This window comes from Andrena cerasifolii, chromosome 10, assembly GCF_050908995.1.
Source record: "Andrena cerasifolii isolate SP2316 chromosome 10, iyAndCera1_principal, whole genome shotgun sequence".
NCBI classification, from domain to species: domain Eukaryota; kingdom Metazoa; phylum Arthropoda; class Insecta; order Hymenoptera; family Andrenidae; genus Andrena; species Andrena cerasifolii.
Genome location: NC_135127.1, coordinates 6,345,295 through 6,364,035, shown reverse-complemented (window position 1 = coordinate 6,364,035; position 18,741 = coordinate 6,345,295). Strand labels below are relative to the sequence as shown.

General features: G+C 49.1%; 1 protein-coding gene and 1 long non-coding RNA gene across 5 annotated transcripts in view; one reads left to right on the top strand and one right to left on the bottom strand.

Annotated features, from left to right (window-relative positions):
* Eip93f (Ecdysone-induced protein 93F) overlaps positions 1 to 18,741 on the bottom strand; it is a 73,573-nt gene that overhangs the window by 18,242 nt on the left and 36,590 nt on the right. For all 4 annotated transcript variants that reach the window (XM_076821778.1, XM_076821779.1, XM_076821780.1 and 1 more), the window contains exon 2: positions 11,856 to 13,017. In XM_076821778.1, the coding sequence (XP_076677893.1) occupies positions 11,856 to 11,949 (94 nt within the window). In that variant the 5' untranslated portion in view covers positions 11,950 to 13,017. The remainder of the gene's footprint in view (positions 1 to 11,855; positions 13,018 to 18,741) is intronic.
* LOC143374037 (uncharacterized) overlaps positions 3,480 to 18,741 on the top strand; it is a 135,755-nt gene continuing 120,493 nt past the window's right edge. The window contains exon 1 of the long non-coding RNA XR_013086598.1: positions 3,480 to 3,797. This is a non-coding gene — a long non-coding RNA (uncharacterized LOC143374037). The remainder of the gene's footprint in view (positions 3,798 to 18,741) is intronic.

The following is an 18,741-nucleotide window of genomic DNA, read 5'->3' as shown; positions in this document are numbered from 1 at the left end:
AGGAACCAGGCGGAGAAAATATCGCACGAGCTGCCGCGGGTATTTTCGACGCCTCGACGGACCGTTGCGACGAAAAATTATGGAGGAATCGCAAGAAAGAGGTAAGGGACCAGCCGCCAAAGGCTGTTACAAAAGCACGGAAGAATAAACGAACAATGAAAGCAATGCTAACCAAAAGTACCAGCTGCCGAAATTTCTGGTCTCCCTCTCTTTGTCCTTCAACCCTTTCCATTCGATGGAACCGACAGGCCGGCGGTACCGGCCGCTAGGCAGTCGATGTATTATCGAGCGACTGCTTCTTTTTCTTCAACAATGTTCGTCAAGGTGTGCACGCGTGTCTGTACTCCGTACGTACACAGATCTACGTGAGAATATGTAGGTACGAACGTGGGCTGACCTCGCGGACCATTCTTCTTCGTTCCTCCATCTCTCTTTCTCCCTCTCGTTCACGCTCACGTTCCTTCCCTCTCCTTTCCCTTATTCTCTCTCTCCCCCCCCTCTCTCTCTCTCTCTCACTTTGTCTCTCGTCTATATACCTCTCTATACACCGCCTCTTCTCCGTGCCACTCACTCTTTCTCGACGATTCTCCGCTGGTAGTATAATGACCTCGGGAATCACTGCTCGGGTCGAACTAATGGAGCGATATCGTGCAATGAAATAATATACTTGAACAATGCGAAATTACGGCTCCGGCCGCTGCGCTCGCTCCTCCGAGGGCCTGGAAATTTCAAGAATCGCGGCTCCCCGATCCACCGAAACGCTTTAACGGGACCGCTCTATCGAGCTCTAGGTAACCGTAAACCCGATAAACGACAACAAACGCTAGGAGGCATCGGACATTTCCCTCCCGCCTCTTTTCCCGAATGGAGAGCAACACAATTCCCACGAACTTACCGGTAGGTACTCCTCGCCGATGAAAATAACTTTCATAGGAGAAACTTGCTGCGCGAGATATTATCCAACGGTTGGAACTGGATAATCATAGTGCTCGCGTTCAAAGTTACTCGAGCAGAGCCGGTTAAAGAGACCCGGGAATGCAAAACGTACATAGGTAGCTACTTCCGAACGCGGCCGGAGGATTCTGCCGCTATCGAGGGGGCGCGCATCCAGTTGTACTTTCGACGTTACGTTAATTCGTCGAGCGATACCAGCGGTAATCAGACACCGAGGCGTACGGCCGTCTTCTGACCCATTTATCGGTCCCCGGTGTCTAGTGTTACCCGCGGGAAGAGAAGAGCTGCATCGCGAGATTGCGGCGTGTGGGCTACGTTAAATTCATCGTTGACGAAGCGGTGACACTGGCGAATCGGAATGCAGAAGTCGGAACGCGCGAAGCCGGAAGCGCGAAGGACATCGGTACGGTCGCGTTAAGATATCACCACCTTAACATCCTCTTCCCGTCGTTGCATCGACGAAAACCGCCAACCAGCCACGCGCACGTTCGAACGGCACGGTATAATTTGCAGTTTTCGTACGTCGTCAATGTTTTAACGCGCGCTTACTCGTCGGGTTTATCGAGTTTCACTTGATAGCGGAACGGTAACGGCGAATGAAGCGGGCTAGAAGGGAGCATCGTCGTCACGAGACGCGAGCTTAGCCATGAATCGCAAGAGAAGGAGAGAGAGAGAGAGAGAGGTAGAAAGAGCAAGGACGAAAAGTCGAGTGTATACAGGCCGGCCTAAAATACGTGGCACGATCCAAACACGCCAATTACTTGGACGGTGCATCTTCAAAGTCGATTACGCGAAAGAAAAGAAAGACTGCTACGACAAGTTTATCCTACATCGGCGGCTCATCTCTTTCGGATGAACGAACTCCTTCCGGATCGTATTACGTGCTTTGAGGCAATCTTATTGTTAGATATATACATACGTATATGGAGAAGGCGACTGTCTGCGAGTAGAAACGATTAGGAGGAAGATAGAACAAGGGCGATCGCAAGAAAGGATGAAGAGATTAGATCTAGCAGCAAGGGAGAAAGAAGAAAAATGCTTTGGAACAGAAGCAGGGGGTATATCGAATGTGAGATGAAGATAGAAACTGAAATCCGAGAGAAGCGACAACGTGCGCGGAGACTAGAGGAAGATAAGCTCAGAGAAGGGAATCGGAAACGAAAGGAACGAGACAGGGATAGTGAGAGAGAGAGAGAGGGAGAGAAAGAGGCCAACTAACTTCACATGCTGCGTTTGCAACGTGCACGTGCACGCGTACGTAGCCTCGTGTACCGGCACTAACATTGAAAACGGACTAAAACGTATAGTAGCACCGTCGTTTTTACGTCGCAATCAAGTACATACAGTTGTGCAGAGATCAAATTCGACGGATGGTCGAAAAAGATGGATTAAAACGCATCAGATCGCCATCCGTCATCCGTTTAACGTTTCGACGATCCTTTTTGCCAGTGGATATAACGGCTGATTCGCGAATCGTGTCGTTTAACGGGAGATGTATGAATGCGTTGCTTACCCCGTTGAACAGCATTAAAAATAATCGAGGCATGTGTGACGGGCTGGCTAATTTCTCAATTTATACATGTACGCCATGCTGCAGAGTGAGGTTAGTTTTCGCGCAGAACGTGCCCAGTTCCGTACAATTATTTCGACCAGTGTATTTTCGACGTAGAGCTATTTCGAAATGCTTATTCTGGAATATCAGACAACACGTAATCCTGTGTCACTGTCACTTCGTTTTTCCGAACAAAGAATGAAATAACCGATCGTACGTCCGATGTATAACATAATGGATATTCAAGTGCCAAACAAGGTAATATTCGTGTGAGATCAACACAGCGAAATGCTTATATGACTACTTAGTAGGTATACAGGCAAAATGTGCTTTGGATACCTTGCTCGCTTCTAGTATAAAGTGCAGCAGAATTATGTCGCTGTTGTAAAAACTTTGGAGGTTATTTCGAAGAATTACGTCGTTATTTACGTTTGAACGCAACCTTCTCGGCACTGACCAAGATTAAAAGATAGTCTAAACATCTGAAACACGTCGCGACCTGTTCGTCCTACACCTATTACGCGGTTAGTCATTGGCCTTACACATAACATAACATTTTACCGTTAGTTATCAATACTTGTAATAATTCTGATTTTACTAAATGCGTTAAATTTATGTGTCAAGCTTTCTCTATTAAAAGTAAGTACATACGTGAAACTAAATAATTAAAAACTGCTCTATTGACTCGCATAGTGGTAAACGTTTACATGTATATATGCTTAGAAGTTTAGTTGGTCATGTGACCACACTAAAGCGCGGGAAGACGATGACGAATTCCCACCGATCAGTTCCGGACAAAATGGCGTGGCGTCTAGTCGTAACGGACATTTGTCTTCCGAGATATGTTCAGTTACTACTTAATTCAGTGCTTAACCGATAAATTTTAGTGCTTACTTTGCGAGATACATATAGCGAGTGGGGAAATTAGGAATATGGGCGATATTAGGTACGGTCACCCTAGTAATCGCGAGTATCCTCCGCGTTTTGGTTAGGAATTTATTCTCCACACTGCGAAAGAGTGTGCGATCTCTATTTGGAATACGTGCGCGAACGAGGGATCATTTTATTCGTGATATCGTGTGTTAGTGCGAAAATTTGTGAATTATAAGTGCGTGGAATATGATCGCCAACGGATACTGGTTTACGGGCGAGAGATTCTCAAGTGACGACTACGGTTCCGGCAGATACTTGGACATGGATTATGGACTCGAATTTGGCGAATTCGTCGGATTCACCCCATCAAACGATCTGGCAGAGCATCCAGCGGAAGAATCGAGGCTACTGGGCAGTGGTGAGTGAATGGATATTATGTTTATAGCGAATTATCCAGACTACGGTCGCGCGAATCGGTAGTTGAGAGTCAGTGACTCACAGCGGTATTTTTCACGAAATCTTGATTGAAATACGTAATTACCGTACTTCCGATGTGAATAGAGGTGGATGGATAGGTCCTCTCGCGAAAAGATACAACATTAGCGGTGAAAGGATTAAAAAGCTTGACATTTTGAATTTCTGTGGTCGCGTGGTACGGAAGCTGCTGGCTCTCTCAAAGCGTACATACGGTTGAACGATACGTAGAATAGGTGGCTCGGGGGTGTAGTTGATAGAACGAAAAAGGAATCGCATCGCGGCAGAGATAATTTGTCAAGTACAAAGGGGACAAAATTACCGGTGCACGATATATAGGTGCGCATATGTACATGCATGAATTTTACAACTAACGCCAGTCGACTGCTCGTCGCGGCACGGCTGGTTATATTTTACAAGAATGACCATTAATATCGTTCATTGATATTAATTTCTGCCAAGCTTAATAATTATCTGACAGCCGGCGCGATCATTTAATGGATTATTATGCGCTTCCATTCGCGTATTAACTCATTTTACGGGTTTTAAAAAACAGCCTCGATGCGAGCCCGTTGTTGATTCTCCAAACTGTTTACGCGACGCTCGACCTCCAGTCGGCATTTAGGCGGACGAAAAGTATTTACTAAAACGTTTATACTCGTCGAATCCTTTGCGCGTCATATTATTCTCGTACTTGAAAACGGAGGCTAGGTCGCGAATATGTATGTGTACCTACAGTGAGCCACGAAAGTATTCGAACGCACGCCATTAAAACAGTAAACAGTAAAAATATACATGTTAGACTTAACTTCCAAAAGTAACTTTGTAATTACTCTAAGACACAAATATCGAGATTATATATACCAAATCTGAAATGAATCGGATAATATTCGTAGAAGTTTTGAAACATTTATTGCAAAGTTGTACTGAAACAGGGTCACAAAAGTATTCGAACGGTATTAATTATGCGCACCTTATTTTATTTTAATAAATATTAAAATAATTATTAATAAATATTTAGGCCACCTTTGACTTTAATTACGCTTTTCAGACATTGTCGCATGGTGTGCACTATTTTTCAGTTATTTTAGAGTCGATAGAATTCCATACTTCTAAAATCTTTTGTTTTAGTACGTCTTTCGAAGTTATGTCGTACTTTTTTAATCCCCTGTCGATGTTCGCCCACAAATATTCGACGATATTAATTTCCAGACTTTATGAGGGTATATGTAACCCATGCGGTGTATTATACACTAACCATTCTTGCAGAATTTGGCAGTATGCTTGTGGTCATTGTCTTGCTGGAAATTAAAATTTTTGAATAACCTCAATTTGGTTGCACTTTCTTCCAAATTAGTTTTTAAAATATTTAAAAATGTACGTTTATCCAAAATGTCATTCATAAAAACGAGATTACCAGTGTCGCTTGCAACCATACACCCCCACAACATCACGAAACCACTGCAGCACTTAAACAGTAGGTCGTATATTTTTAGTATTCATTTTTGAGTTGGGTTTTCTCCACACATAACCACTTCCATCTGACCCAAATATATCAAAACTGTATTAATAATGTATTAAAAATATATTTGGTTTGGATGGAGGTTGTTATTTCTGGAGAAAACCCAACTCAGAAGTCAATACTAAAAATGTACGTCCTACTGTAAAGTACTGCGGTGGTTCCGTGATGTTGTGGGGGTGTATGGTTGCAAGCGACACTGATAATCTCGTTTTTAGGAATGACATTTTGGATAAACGTACATTTTTAAATATTTTAAAAACCAATTTGGAAGAAAGTGCGACCAAATTGGGGCTATTGGAAAATTTTAATTTCCAGCAAGACAATGACCGCAAGCATACGGCCAAATTGTGCAAGAATGGTTAATGTATAATACACCGCATGGGTTACATACACCCCCATAAAAGTCTGGAAATTAATATCGTCGAATATTTGTGGGCGAACATCGGCAGGGGATTAAAAAAGTACGACATAACATCGAAAGACGTACTAAAACAAAAGATTTTTGAAGTATGGAATTCTATCGAATCTAAAATGACTGAAAAATAGTGTAAAGCATGCGACAACGTCTGAAAAGCGTAATTGAAGCCAAAGGTGGCCTAAATAAATATTAAAATAAAATAAGGTGCGTATAATTAATGCCGTTCGAATACTTTTGTGACCCTGTTTCAGTACATCTTTACAATAAATGTTCCATAACTTCTACAAATATTATCCGATTCATTTCAAATTTGGTGTATATAATCTCGATACTTACGTCTTATAGTAATTACAACATTACTTTTGGAACTTAAGTCTAACATGTATATTTTTATTGCGTACAGTTTTAATCGCGAGCGTTCAAATACTTTCGTGGCTCACTGTACATACATACATCGCAGTACGTGGCCGCGAATGAATTCTCTTGCTCAGGATTGGGCGTAATTCCAATGAAGTTTTACCAGACTGAACATTTAACAGATTTCGCGGACGATATTAAGAAAGAAAGATTGTTTCGATAAGAAAAATGAATTCATATTCCGGGGATAAATCATGGAGTTTCACTCGTGATCCGCGAAATTAGAGATTCTTTATCGACCCGGTGATTTCCGAGCCGTGGAAGTCGTTGCACTTTTTCTCGTAACTCTCCGCGTAAGAATGGGGAGATATGAAACGGCGCGGCCGGCAGAAATAAAACTCACGGTGAAGATCGAGTCGTTTGGATAGGGCGCCGCGGCCGTTCCGCGCGGCGGTAACCACAAAGTCGTTCTTCAGCCTGCACTTTCCAGCGCGATTCGTTGCATCATGCTCTCTGTCTCCCTCTCGCTTTCTCCTCCAAGTGCTAATGTCTCTTTGAAGTTTTTGGGAGATGGCGTTGCATCGCTCGGCAGAGGAGCGTGGACAAAGGCAAAGGACAGAAAGAAGGAGTCGCGCACATTTTCGTCAATTTAACTTTGTCCTCCCTACTCGGTAGGCCACGTAGGATCGCTCAGCATTTCGCCCCCCACTGAGACACCCTTCTTCTCGTCGCGTCCGCCCCTGTGTGCCACTCTCACCCCCACCGTTCGTTTCGCCTCGTCTCATTTCGTCTCACCCCTTCCTCCGCGGCTTACCCCGTCTCGCCTCGTCGAAGCGAGGTCAATCGACGGAGAGGGCTGAAGACGACCCCCACCCTTCGTCACCAGCCTCCCTACCACGGCTACTCAATATCGTTTCATTACGCACCCTGCTCCGCCATACCCATCCTCCACCTCCATCCTCCCGATCCCCACGGCCTTCCAGCCCCCTTGTCCGCCACCCTCTGGCTGCGCCTGCACCGCCGCCACTGCACCCTCTCGCCTCCCTCGCCGCCCCGATCACCCCTGACCCTCCTACTCCAGGTGGAGGTGTTCCCCCTGCTCCCCACCAGCTGCTGCTTCTTCTCCTTCCCTGCCTCCACCCCCTCTCGCCACTTCACCCCATGAACGTCTCGCTGCTACCTCGGCGACGAAACACGAATGCCCACGAATTTTTATTGTTACTTCTCGCGCTGCTTCCTCTCGCCTCCCCTCTCGCGACCTTTTTTTATGCGCCTTTTAACGATCAGCAGTAACTGCACCCACCCGAACACTCCTCCCCTTTTCCCCTGCCTCCCTCGGCACCCAGATCTTCTTCTCTGCTTGCGCCTTGGAGGCGAGCGTTTCCTTCGGACTCTAAGGGTGTGGGTGTGCAGCAGAAGAAAAGGGCGGAAAACTGTTCTGTGCCCTGGAAACTGTTCGTTTGTCTCTTGGGCGACGCAACAGCGTGCAACAAGGGCGTAGAGAGACTTCTGCTCGTCGAATCCTTTCGATTCGTCCGCGGGTCCTGCACGAATGCACGCGTACCAGCGGTTTCATAGGCGCGCGTGCAAAGCAGCCTTCGCCTATGATTTTCCAAGCATCCACGAGATGCGTTGGCAAACGTACCACCTCCAGTGGTACACGTGGACGCGTGCAGCCACTGCGTTCGTGCCGATCACCGCGATTCCCAGCGGGCATCGAGTACCTCGAATCTCTGTGCATACGTACTGCGTTTACGTCTTCTCGTTTCCTAACAATGTCCTCCGTCGTGCGTCCTCGTTCGACGTCCTCGCGAGGATGCAGGCATTGTTACTGCCGTTCGTCGCGACTCGCGAAACTTTCGCGGACCGGTATCGCGCCGGGCATCGATTGGAACGGTTGAATCGCGGTCGGTGGGAAGGTGTATCGCTTCGTTACGTCCAGTTCCATGGTTGACGGGCACGGAGCGATCCCGACGATGATTACGCGCACGAACAATCCACTGATCCCGAATTACGTGACGCGCGACAGCTTTCCTCGCTGGAAAATTTTCGAAAATCCCCCGCGTCGGCGGCCGGTATCGATCATCTCGCGTGTACCTGCCGTCCGAGCAACACGTGCAACGTAACAGGTCGCGATTGGGATTGATCGCGCGACAGGCAACGATGCTGCGGCCGATTTCACGGAATCGCGACGCGAACCAGCACCTTGACTTTGTCCGAGCACTGTGCGAACACTCCGACACACCAGTTCCCGGCCGTTTCGTTTCTCGGTCTTATTCGCGGTCACGTTGCCGGAGCGTAGCTGGACAAGCCCCGTTGCACTGTGCAGATGCCGATGCCGACGCTGATGCAGGCTGGCACTAGAGGCACTCTGGTGTGGTGGGTGAACGAGACTCGATTTCAGGCCCGCTACCCTCCGTCACCCTTTCCCGAACGCATACTGGTCGATCTCCGAAGATCATGGAAGTCTCGAGAGGAGTACGCCGCCGGCACAGGTCTAACGCGCACACACGCGGCTCTCGCTCGCACTCCTTGCACCCTTGCGTTTCCGTCTTCCTTGTCCCCCGTTCGCTCGCTCGCTCGCTCTCTTTCTTCCTCTCTGCTTGCCCCGAACGAGCCACTACCGCCTTCTTTTTTAGAATCTTCGCGACGGGGGTAGGAGAACCGATCGCGAGGGAAAAAAAGACGGAAACGCGGGTCCGGAGGGAGGAAATCGAAGGGCGAGCGGGGGAGGATTGGTCGCGAGGGATGGTGGTGGGTGTGGGTGGTCGGGGGGAGGGGTCGCGGGAGCTGGGATGGAGGGAAAGACTCGCGAAAATTTCTCGACCACCAGCCGCAGCTGCGTTCCGAAATGAGGAGAGACGCGAACGAGAAGAGAGAGGCAGGGTGAGCGAAGAGAGGCCGTAGGGGATGAAGGTAACGCGAAAGGGGTTGGAGGGGGCGGAGGAGGGACCAGAAGGAGGAGGAGGAGGAGGAGGGACGAAGGGTGAGGTTACGAAAGTGGAGGAAGAAGCGTAACGGCGAGTGCACGCAACAGCAGCGCGCGTGGAAACGCGCCTTCTACGAGTAGCGGAGGACTCTTCTCTTGACGGACTAGCCCGAAGGCACAGGGAGGGAGAGAAGAGGGAGTGTAGGAGGACAATGGTGGGGGCGTAAGCGACGGCGAACGGGCAACAGAGGGATGTGGATCGGTGGGGGAGGGAAGGGGGCAAGGAGGGTGCAGGAGGAGGAAGAAGGGAGGCAGTAAGGAGAAGAAAAGAAGGTTTCGGGCGGCGGCCGGGATCGCTCGGTTGTCTGTGGTCAAGGCACGCAGCTTGTGCAGTATTCTCTGCGCGTCTCACTCACGTATGTATACCATGCCGCTGGATGGTAGTGGTGTAGAGCTGTTCGAGTACGCGGAAAATACGAGCCGAGCCTGACTCGGCTCGAAGAACCGAACCGAGCCGAGTACTCGAAAAAAGCGAGCAACTCGAATAGAACCGAGAACTCGAATTTTTTTGAGCGGCTCGAAGTAAACCGAGCGGGCCGCAAGTACCGAGCGGACCGAAAGTACCGAACAGTCCGGTTTGTCGAGTAGTTTCAAGCTTGAATGTTTCGAATATTTTAGAATATATTTATTTACTGGATAATGGTTCGTAATTATTATTACGTAATTATTATTAAAGCATATCGATCTCGCATAATTCAGTTTTCCAAATTTAATTTCTTTATTCAATTAATGTGAGATTACATTACCAATGCTTTAAACATTTCCATGGTCAGATGGCAAACCCTGATATGTCCAGTTTTTCTGATATTACAGCACAGCAGTATTAACGTTTTTCCAGCTGTGAAAAATTCATTTTTATTTCTTTAGTCATTCATTAAGAAACTTTTATCAAAATATTAATTGAATATGAAAATAGTAGGTAACTTAAGACTTGGAATAAATAATAGTAACTATTTTTCTACGGAAAAGTATGGAGATTAATTTCTTAAAAATTTTCATTAACTTCATCCTCGAAGTCTTCCACGTTTTCGAATTCTGCAGCGTCTTCAGTAGTGGGCAATGTCCAACAAAAACTTTGGCACATCATGAATTGCCACCTCGCTTTGTTTCTAAACTACACTGCGTACAGATGTCATATTTTGCAAACATTCAGATTTCATCTAGACACACATGGAAAAACCCATAATCTTAATTTTGACTCTTTGAATTCTTGATTTATTTATACTTATTCATTCTTCATTAACGGGTAACACCCTTTGTGAACAGTGACTCGACAGAAATATAACCCATACGGAGAAGGCAAAAAAAAAAATAAAGGAAAACGCAAGAAGAAATATTAATAAATCGTACATACGCGAAAAATTATTTTCAACAGTTAAAGAATATTTTCGTTTGCAGTTTACATTTTAATTACTCACATTATTGCTGCGGCCTCGCCTTTACTCGTATCTTACTTTCTCATTATGTACTATATTTCTGTTTAACGAGTAATAAAGTCGAAATAATAATAATAATAATTACGAACCATTATCCAGTAAATAAAGATATTCTAAAATATTCGAAACATTCAAGCTTCAAACTACTCGACAAACCGGACTGTTCGGTACTTTCGGTCCGCTCGGAAAAATTCGAGTTCCCGGTTCTATTCGAGTTGCTCGCTTTTTTCGAGTTGCTCGGTTCTATTCTAGTACTCGGCTCGGCTCGGAAACCGAGTTTCGGCTCGGTCCGCATTTCAAGCTACTCGAATATTCGAGTACTCGAACAGCCCTATAGTGGTGGTGGTGTTAGCGAGGAGGCGCCGGCGTACAAGGGTGCTAAAGGGTGATACGCGAGCCGAGGCTTTGCCATTCTTCCTTACTCTGACCGAATCTTAGGCTGGCCTAATTAAAATAGGCGCGGCCCGATCCGACATTTCTCGGAATCGCAACCCCCCTGCAACTTTTCGCGAGACGCGCCTCCGAAACTTACGATTAACGATAAGTGATCACGGAGCTAGCGTGAGACGGTTCGATCTTTGTTTCCCTGCTCCGAAATATTGAATTTTTTCTCCCGCCGTAACGACCGCGGTGAGAATATTGCTCGAAAGATACACAGAGAGGCGAAAAATTGTAAAATTCAGGAGCGCACGAACCGAGGCGTACGCGCGAAATATCGCTATGTTTCTCGACAGCATGCAACCACCCTGTTGAACGTACGGACACGAGTAGGAGTCACGCCTGGCTCACAGTCAACCAGGATTCGGCGTTTCGGTTCGCAACAGGTCTCACCACCGGCGTTGCTTCTCTCTTTCTCTCTTTCTCTCTCTCTCTCTCTCTCTCACACACACACTTCTCTTTCTCTCTCACGCTCGCTCTCTCTATCTATCTATCTTTCCCTCCACCCCCATCTGTGACTTCTGTCTCTCTCGTTCCCACCCTCGTCGTCCCCCCTCTCTCGCTCTGGTTCTCTCGACATCGACACACAGATAGTCAACTCGTGCTCTTGCATCTGTGTATCCCCGACACCGTTCGGAGATTCGCCACGAGGAACGTAGAGCAGCGGCTCGCGAAAGTACGCGAGGACCATTTGCGATTAAAAATTCGTAACGATCAAGGTACTTTGCTATCCGGCTGGTTGCAGTTTACGTTTGTAAGAAAAAAAGGATACCGAAACTGCTGGTGGAACGCGTACGGCCTGAAAGAGATACGTAGGTATCGTCGATTGGGATTTCACTCACCGACTACGAAGACCATATTCTTTGTCCATCGCAGCAGCTCCCGTCGGATGTGTCTGCGTTCCTGTATGCAGCGGGCATAGGGGCACTCCGCCATTTTTGAAATCACATCTTAGTATGTGTATGTGTGCGTGCCGGCCGGGTGCGCCTGCCTCGTGTTCCCGCGTGGCTATCCACCCCCTCCGTCGCCGGCCGTCTTCCCTACTCGTCGTCGTCTTCGTCGTGGTTGTCGTCGCCGTCGCCGCCGCCGCCGTCGTTATCGTCCTCGTGCTCGCGCTCGTGCTCGTCGTCTTTGGCCTTCTGTTTCTCTTGCTCTTGCCTGCTGGCTCGGTTGACCGGCTTTCTCGGCCACCCCCCGTTGGTCTGGTTGGATCGTGGTTGGTTCACCGCGACCGCGATCGTTGCTGTTTCCCTGCCGTCGTTGAGCGCGCGCGGTGAACGCGGGGCGTCCTCGAGGAGGGTACGAGGGGGCTGGATGTCGCGTATGCACACTGCAGCTTTAATGTGCGTGCCGGGTGCGACGTCACGCGTGACGTAGCGCGCACCAGGAATGGCCAAAGTCGTCGGGGGCCAATGGTGGGGGCCCGATGATCGTCGTAGTCGACGTCGTTGTCGTTATCGTCCTCGTCCTCGTCCTTGTCCTCCTCCTCCTTCTGGTCGCGGTCGTCGTCGTCGTCGTCGCCGTCGTCGTCCTCGTCGTTGCTATCCTCGTCCTCGTTCTCGCCCGCGTCCTCGTCCTCGTCCTCGTCGTTGTCGTCGTCGCCGGCGTCGTTACGTCGGCTGTTGCAGCGGCGCTCGTTCGCAAGCGTCGAAGAGATGGCGAGGTGACGGCAGCGACGGTGACGGTGGCGGTAGCGATAGCGGTGTCGGTGGCGATAACGGTGGCGGCAACGGCGGCGATGCTGCTCGAGTAGGAATGGGAACGCGGAGAAACGACTACTCCCTCGTGCTGAGACAGGGTTAAGGCACCGAAACGCACAACACACGTGCGCGCTTGCGCCCTGAGCAGTGCGAAAGTGCAGTCTGTCGCCGCCGACGTGTCTTCTCTCTTTTCCTTCCTCTAGCTTCCTGGTCTCCTCTCGCTCCGACCGATTCCGCCTTCCAAACTCACCCCGCCGATCTTCTCGCGGGGGACTTGTTCCGAGCCAAGTTCAGCGGACGTTATCTGAAACAATTCAATGGACGGTCGTTACTCTTTAGCCACTCCTGAATCTGGCGTTCGCGTTCCGAGGGATCGATCGCTCGTCGATCGTCGATCATCCTCGATCCTCTTCTCGCGGTCGGCCGACAGAGCGACAGCTGATAGGGCGAGACGGTTTGATAAACTGCTGCGTGAAAGGGGCAAAGGGTGCAGGCCCCACCCCGAAATAGACGGGGTAGCGCTACTCGAAATGAAACATTGCCGGTAAGAAGAACGTTGGAGCCGATGGTGTAGGTAGGAAGGTGTAGTAGGGGCGGCTCGCACTCTCGCGCGGTGACGCGATATGGGCAGGTGGAGTAGGAGAACGGGGGGCCAGGAACAGGAGAAAGAGGAAGAGGCGCGCAGGGTGGTCGGAGGGTAGCTATAGGGGCGGATTCGCGCGCTCTACGTCGGCGAGGGGGTGGGTGAGCGCGCACCGCCGAGAGAAAGAGAGAGAGCGAGCGAGAGAGAGCGGGACGGAGAGGGAGAGGGAGAGAGAGGAGGCAGAGTGCGCCTAATATGCAACAAGAGAAAAAGAATTGGCGATCAATAGGTAGTAGCTGGTAAGCGTCCTTTCATCCGCCCCCGCGAACACCCTCGTCCTTTCTACTTGCCCTATTCCCCTCTCGTCCGTCGTTCACCTCCTTCCTTCTCGGGTGCCTCTATCCTCGCGCCACCCCCGCCAACCACCCTCACGCCCCTGTCCCATCTTGCCAGCCCCTTGATTCTCTCGCGTTCATCGCAAAACTTGTCCGCTCCATCGACTTCGTCGCCAACATATTCGCTCTAATAGCGCGCCCAACATCCCCTCTGCCACCGAAAACCAAACATCTGATTGGCCTCTAATTCCTCTAATTCGACCTCCCTCTTTCTCGCTTCCTCCGTTTCACGCTCGATCGCGCCCGCTCGCTCTCCCTGCTAGCCGCGTTACGTTCTTTCTCTCGGTTCGCCACTCTCCGAAGAAACTTTCGGCTAACTCTCGGTTACACGTGGCAACGGTAGGACGCGGGCGGGGTAGCGGTCGGTGACGGAGAGAGAATAGTTGCCCCGACACGGCACACGGCTCTTCCAGGACAAAAGTACGGGGATCGCGTTTAAATCTTAATGCCGCGAACGAGATTGCAACGGTTCACGGCTAGACACTTTCCCTCTCGAGCCTTTGCACCCTCCTGGCCCCTCTCCGCGCTCTTTTTCGAGGGTGTGTTTTGACGCGCGAATTTCGCAACGTCCGCGTGTGCACCATCGATCCGCTGAAAGTAACACGGCTCTCTGCTAGCTGACGATTCGCCGGTACAAACGCGGGAAAGTAGATCTCGCGGCTCAGATCGATCTTCGTCTGCTCGTCAAAAGGAACATGATCGATAGTGTTTCGTCGTCGCGGCACACGGCGTAGATAGCTGATCAAAATCGGAGCGACGGTGGTGGTGGTGGTGGTGGTGGTGTCGTTCGTTAAAAGCGTTTGAGTCGCGCTGTTGATATTCCATTCGCGCACGGACGCCACTCGGTGAATTGAAGCCAGCCGTGAGCCAGCACGCCGATACCACTGACGCTGCAAGATCGATTGGATACTAGTTGTTCGGCTAGGTCCTAGGTAAATCTACGCGAACAGTATCGATGAAACACACGGAAGCTTTCGGCTCTACGATTCCACAGCCGCTCCATGTGTTCCAAGGCGCGCAAAAGTATAAGGTAATTGGAGGCAATTCATGGCCGGTTCTCCCCCAGTCCCTCGTCTTCTCGTCAGCCGTTTCTAGTAAGTGGAAGGAAAGAGCGACAGCTTTTGCTAGACGGCCTGATTTCGGCGCGGTGCTCGTCTACGCGTGACGGAGCTTCTGCCGATGTCATTGAACCCTCCCGAGCACGCTGCTCGAGGGAAAAATGTGCTAGACTCCTAGAGTACCTTGGAGTAGTCGGAGTTCTAAGACGCTTCAGCTCTGCTGTATCAAGTATTTCACGGTCAGAGCTTTTCGTCTCGATTTTCAGTATGTTCCGGTCCACTCGACCATGCCATAAACTTTAAACTGCGACGAGACTTTCAGAAACGCGGATTGTTTTTTTTTCTCGCGAGTCACTTAATTCCTCGGATATGGAAGAGCTAATAACTTTCCGCGACGTAGGTATCCGTGCGTCTTGGACGGTCACCTTACTCGCTCGGTTCCTAATCGATTTTCCCATTACGCGAATCCGGGGAGTGCTTCGCACACACTCGCCTCGCTTTCCGTCGTTCCGTGTCCAGCCTGCATTTCCGTCCACGGACAAACGGTCTCGATTCCCCTGTCCCACCTTCTTCGCCACTTTTTTCAACCCCCCTCGCCCTTTCCCTCCTCTTTTTCTCCTCGTCGAGCACCTACATCTACGCGGCCTTTCCCATCCGTGTTTTTCTTTCTACTTCTCCACGGCGGGCTTCGCAGTATGTATCTCGAGCGCTCTGTCTATTTCGAGTCGACGTACCCGCGGTTTCAACGTACTTTCCAGATAACCGTCTGGTCGATTTGTGATCTGAATTGTCCGCCCATGGGTCGTCCTCGTCTTTGTCGTTTCATTCTAAGCGGAATAAAACGCGTTTCCGGGTAATTCCCTGAGTCGATCGATATGATCTTACGTGTGTAGATAGAAGGTTAGTTGATATTGTTCCGCAGGATTTCCGTACGAATTGGAAAAGTTAATTAGGTAGCTATTGCGCGTGGCGTGGAAGAAGTTGTGACGTCGTCTCCGACGGGGGCGAACGATGGCTGCGCGCCGTCGCACAGTGGGGAAATTTTGCGATTTTATGGCCAAAACTACAGACATGAAATTTTTTAATTTTACAAATTTAATACAAATATGAATTGAAGAACTATATTCATTCTTTGTTAGAGCGTGCCTCTGCTACAGTGCAGCAGGGCACAGCAGAAGGGTTATCGCTTCTGACGACAAACAAACATACATAATTTACAAACAATCAAACAGAGGATCGAAGCTGAATAAAATCATTTAAAAAAGAATAAAAAGGTTTGTAATGTATGACATGTGAACCAGTCTCGGTCACAGTTATATCGTATGTTAGACAAGACACACTGGATCGTGTTTAAAAAAATGCATATAATTACAAGATTAGCAACTATTAGCAATTAATGTCAACGTAAAATAGGAATGAAAGTAATTGCAGGATATTATCGAATTGATAACTATTTTATGTATTGAAAATTGATTTTTACATGAAAAGGTTACTTCTAAAACACTACTTTAAAAATTGTATAAATTACGTATTACAAACCGAAACATAATTATTTTGAGAACAAAAACCAGGAATTGAATCCATGCCTTGAAATTATTTTCAGATCTTTGGATAACACAATATAAGTGTTTGAAGAAAATCGAAAGTCTGGATTAATTAACCTCACACAAACATAAACATTTGCGAGTCTATACGAGCTTTGCATTAAAAATTTAACAGTAAAATTGGTACATATTAGTTGTTCGATTGACATTTGCATTTATTTTGTCGAATTGAAAAATTTATTTTTGCGATTTTGGCCGTAAAATCGTGAAATTTCCCCACTGTGCGTCGTACAAAGTCGTAGAATTTTTTCGAGGCGAAAGGAACTCGATCGCGAACGAGGAAGATAGAAGCGCGTCGCGGCTTGGCGCGGCGCGGCGGAGGCGGAAGGGTAGGAGGACTGCTTCAGGAAGAGCAGTCAGGGGTGGTCGAGAAGGAGGAGGAGAAGTGGGAGAGATGGTGCACTCGGTTTTTTTCCCGGTCGGGGGGAGGCAATGGGCGCGAGGCAAGGGTGCGTTGGATTCGGTTACTTGGTCTCACCCCTTGGACCACCTCCACTACCGCCTCTAGCAGCAGCAACAGCGAGCGGCGGCGGTGGCGGCAGTCGCACAGCACACTCTTTCCCTCTCGCACTCTCCCTCCTCTAGCCACCCTGAGCCGCGTCTCCTCTTCCTCCTTTTTCGTCTTCCTTTCCCGCTCACTCTCGGCCCCTCGCTCGCTTTCGTTTTCTCCCTCTCGGCCTCCAGCCCTCTCGCTACCTCTCTCTCTTTCTCTCTCTCTCTCTATCTATCTCTCTCACTCTCTCTTTCTCTCTCTCTCCATCTCCATCTCCGTCTCCGTCTCCGTCTCCGTCCCACGCGCCTCAGCACGGTGCTTCTCGTTTTTTTAACGAAGGATCCGCTCAATACCTCGGCTGTCATAACCTCCCGGCACCCTTCCAGGGTGGCCCGGCTGCCACAGCAAAGCCACCCTCCGCCTCCTTGCGCCTCCGCGGGGCCCACCGACCCTACCGACCGACGAGCCACCACCTAGCACCCCCGCGTTCTCATTCCTCTTCCCAGTTTTTAACGTTTCGTTCGACGTTTCCCCCTGGGCGAGCGCCCAGCCACGGCGTAAAGGGGGAAGTGCATTTCGTCGTTACTTTGTTTTACGTCCTTCCTCGTCTCCTCCTCTTCCTTTCATGCCCATCTCGCCCTCGCTCTCCCCTCTGCCCCTCTTTATCTTTCTCCTCTTCCTCGGCCTCTTCTTCCCCTTCGTCCCTTTCCTTCTCTCAGCCGCCCACGCGTGTACGCTCTCCTTCGTGGTTCCTTCACTGGCCCATACTCCGAGAGCTACTGGGTCTACACTCCCGACGTAATCACCGGTTCCTCCGCCGCGTTTGCACCCAGTCTTTCGTGCCCTCCTCCACGTTTGGCGCTCTCGCAAGAAAATCTTGACCTGTCGAGTGTCGAATCGTCTCGCGAACGATCTCCCTTTGAATGTCAGCCTTTGTATACCACAGCGAGCGAAACTGCGATAGGTGAAATTTGCTTCTCCGTAGTAGCTGACTTTTTACCGAAAAAGGAAGATTGGCACGCGAGAGGGAGACAGATTTTGGTACGGTTGGTTTAGAGAGGGTGACACAGTTGACCACGAAACCCTCGTTTCGCTCGACCTCTTTTGATCGAATCTGTGCGCGATGAACGGTCCACCGCACCCCCAAAATCGTGTTCAGCTCGGGAGAGGTTTTAAAAGTTCTGGCGTGGGATACCTATTCTCGATCATTGCACGATGAAAACGGGCAAAGTGTACGGTCCCTTTCAAGCGTGCCGAGTCCATCAACGCCCCAGTTTTCGACACTCTTTAGCTCGTCGTGCTCGGGGTAGGTAGCCAATAGGAAAAAGTTTGCCAATTTTGGTGAACTTACATTCTGTCAAAAAAGTACCGGGAATCGATCATTTAGAAAGCTCGCTTAAAGGGATTGTTGAAATTCTTTTTGTCGCTAATTTGGCACAACTGTCCTCTATACTCACGCGAAGTTTGAGCGTTACTTGTCAAATGGAATTTCGTGTGCCGAAGCGCTGAAAATGTTACATAAGGCTTACGGTGAATCGACTTTATCAAAAACACGCGCGTATGAGTGGTACAGTGCGTTTAAAAGCGGTCGAGACGTGGTGGAAGATTTGCCTCGCTTTGATCGGCCATCAACGTCTTCAACTGAACTTCGCATCGCTAAAGTAAAGGAAATGGTGGCTGGAAATCGTCGTTTAAGTCTCAGAGAGATAGCCACCGAAATTTCTGTGTCTCGCGAATCAATTAGTACCATTTTAAACGATTGTTTGGGCATGAAACGCGTTGCCGCTCGACTAGTGCCGAAAGACCTGAATTTTCTGCAAAAACTCAATCGCTTAGAACGAGTCAATTCCGACCCCACATTCATAAAACGCATTGTAACTGGTGATAAGACATGG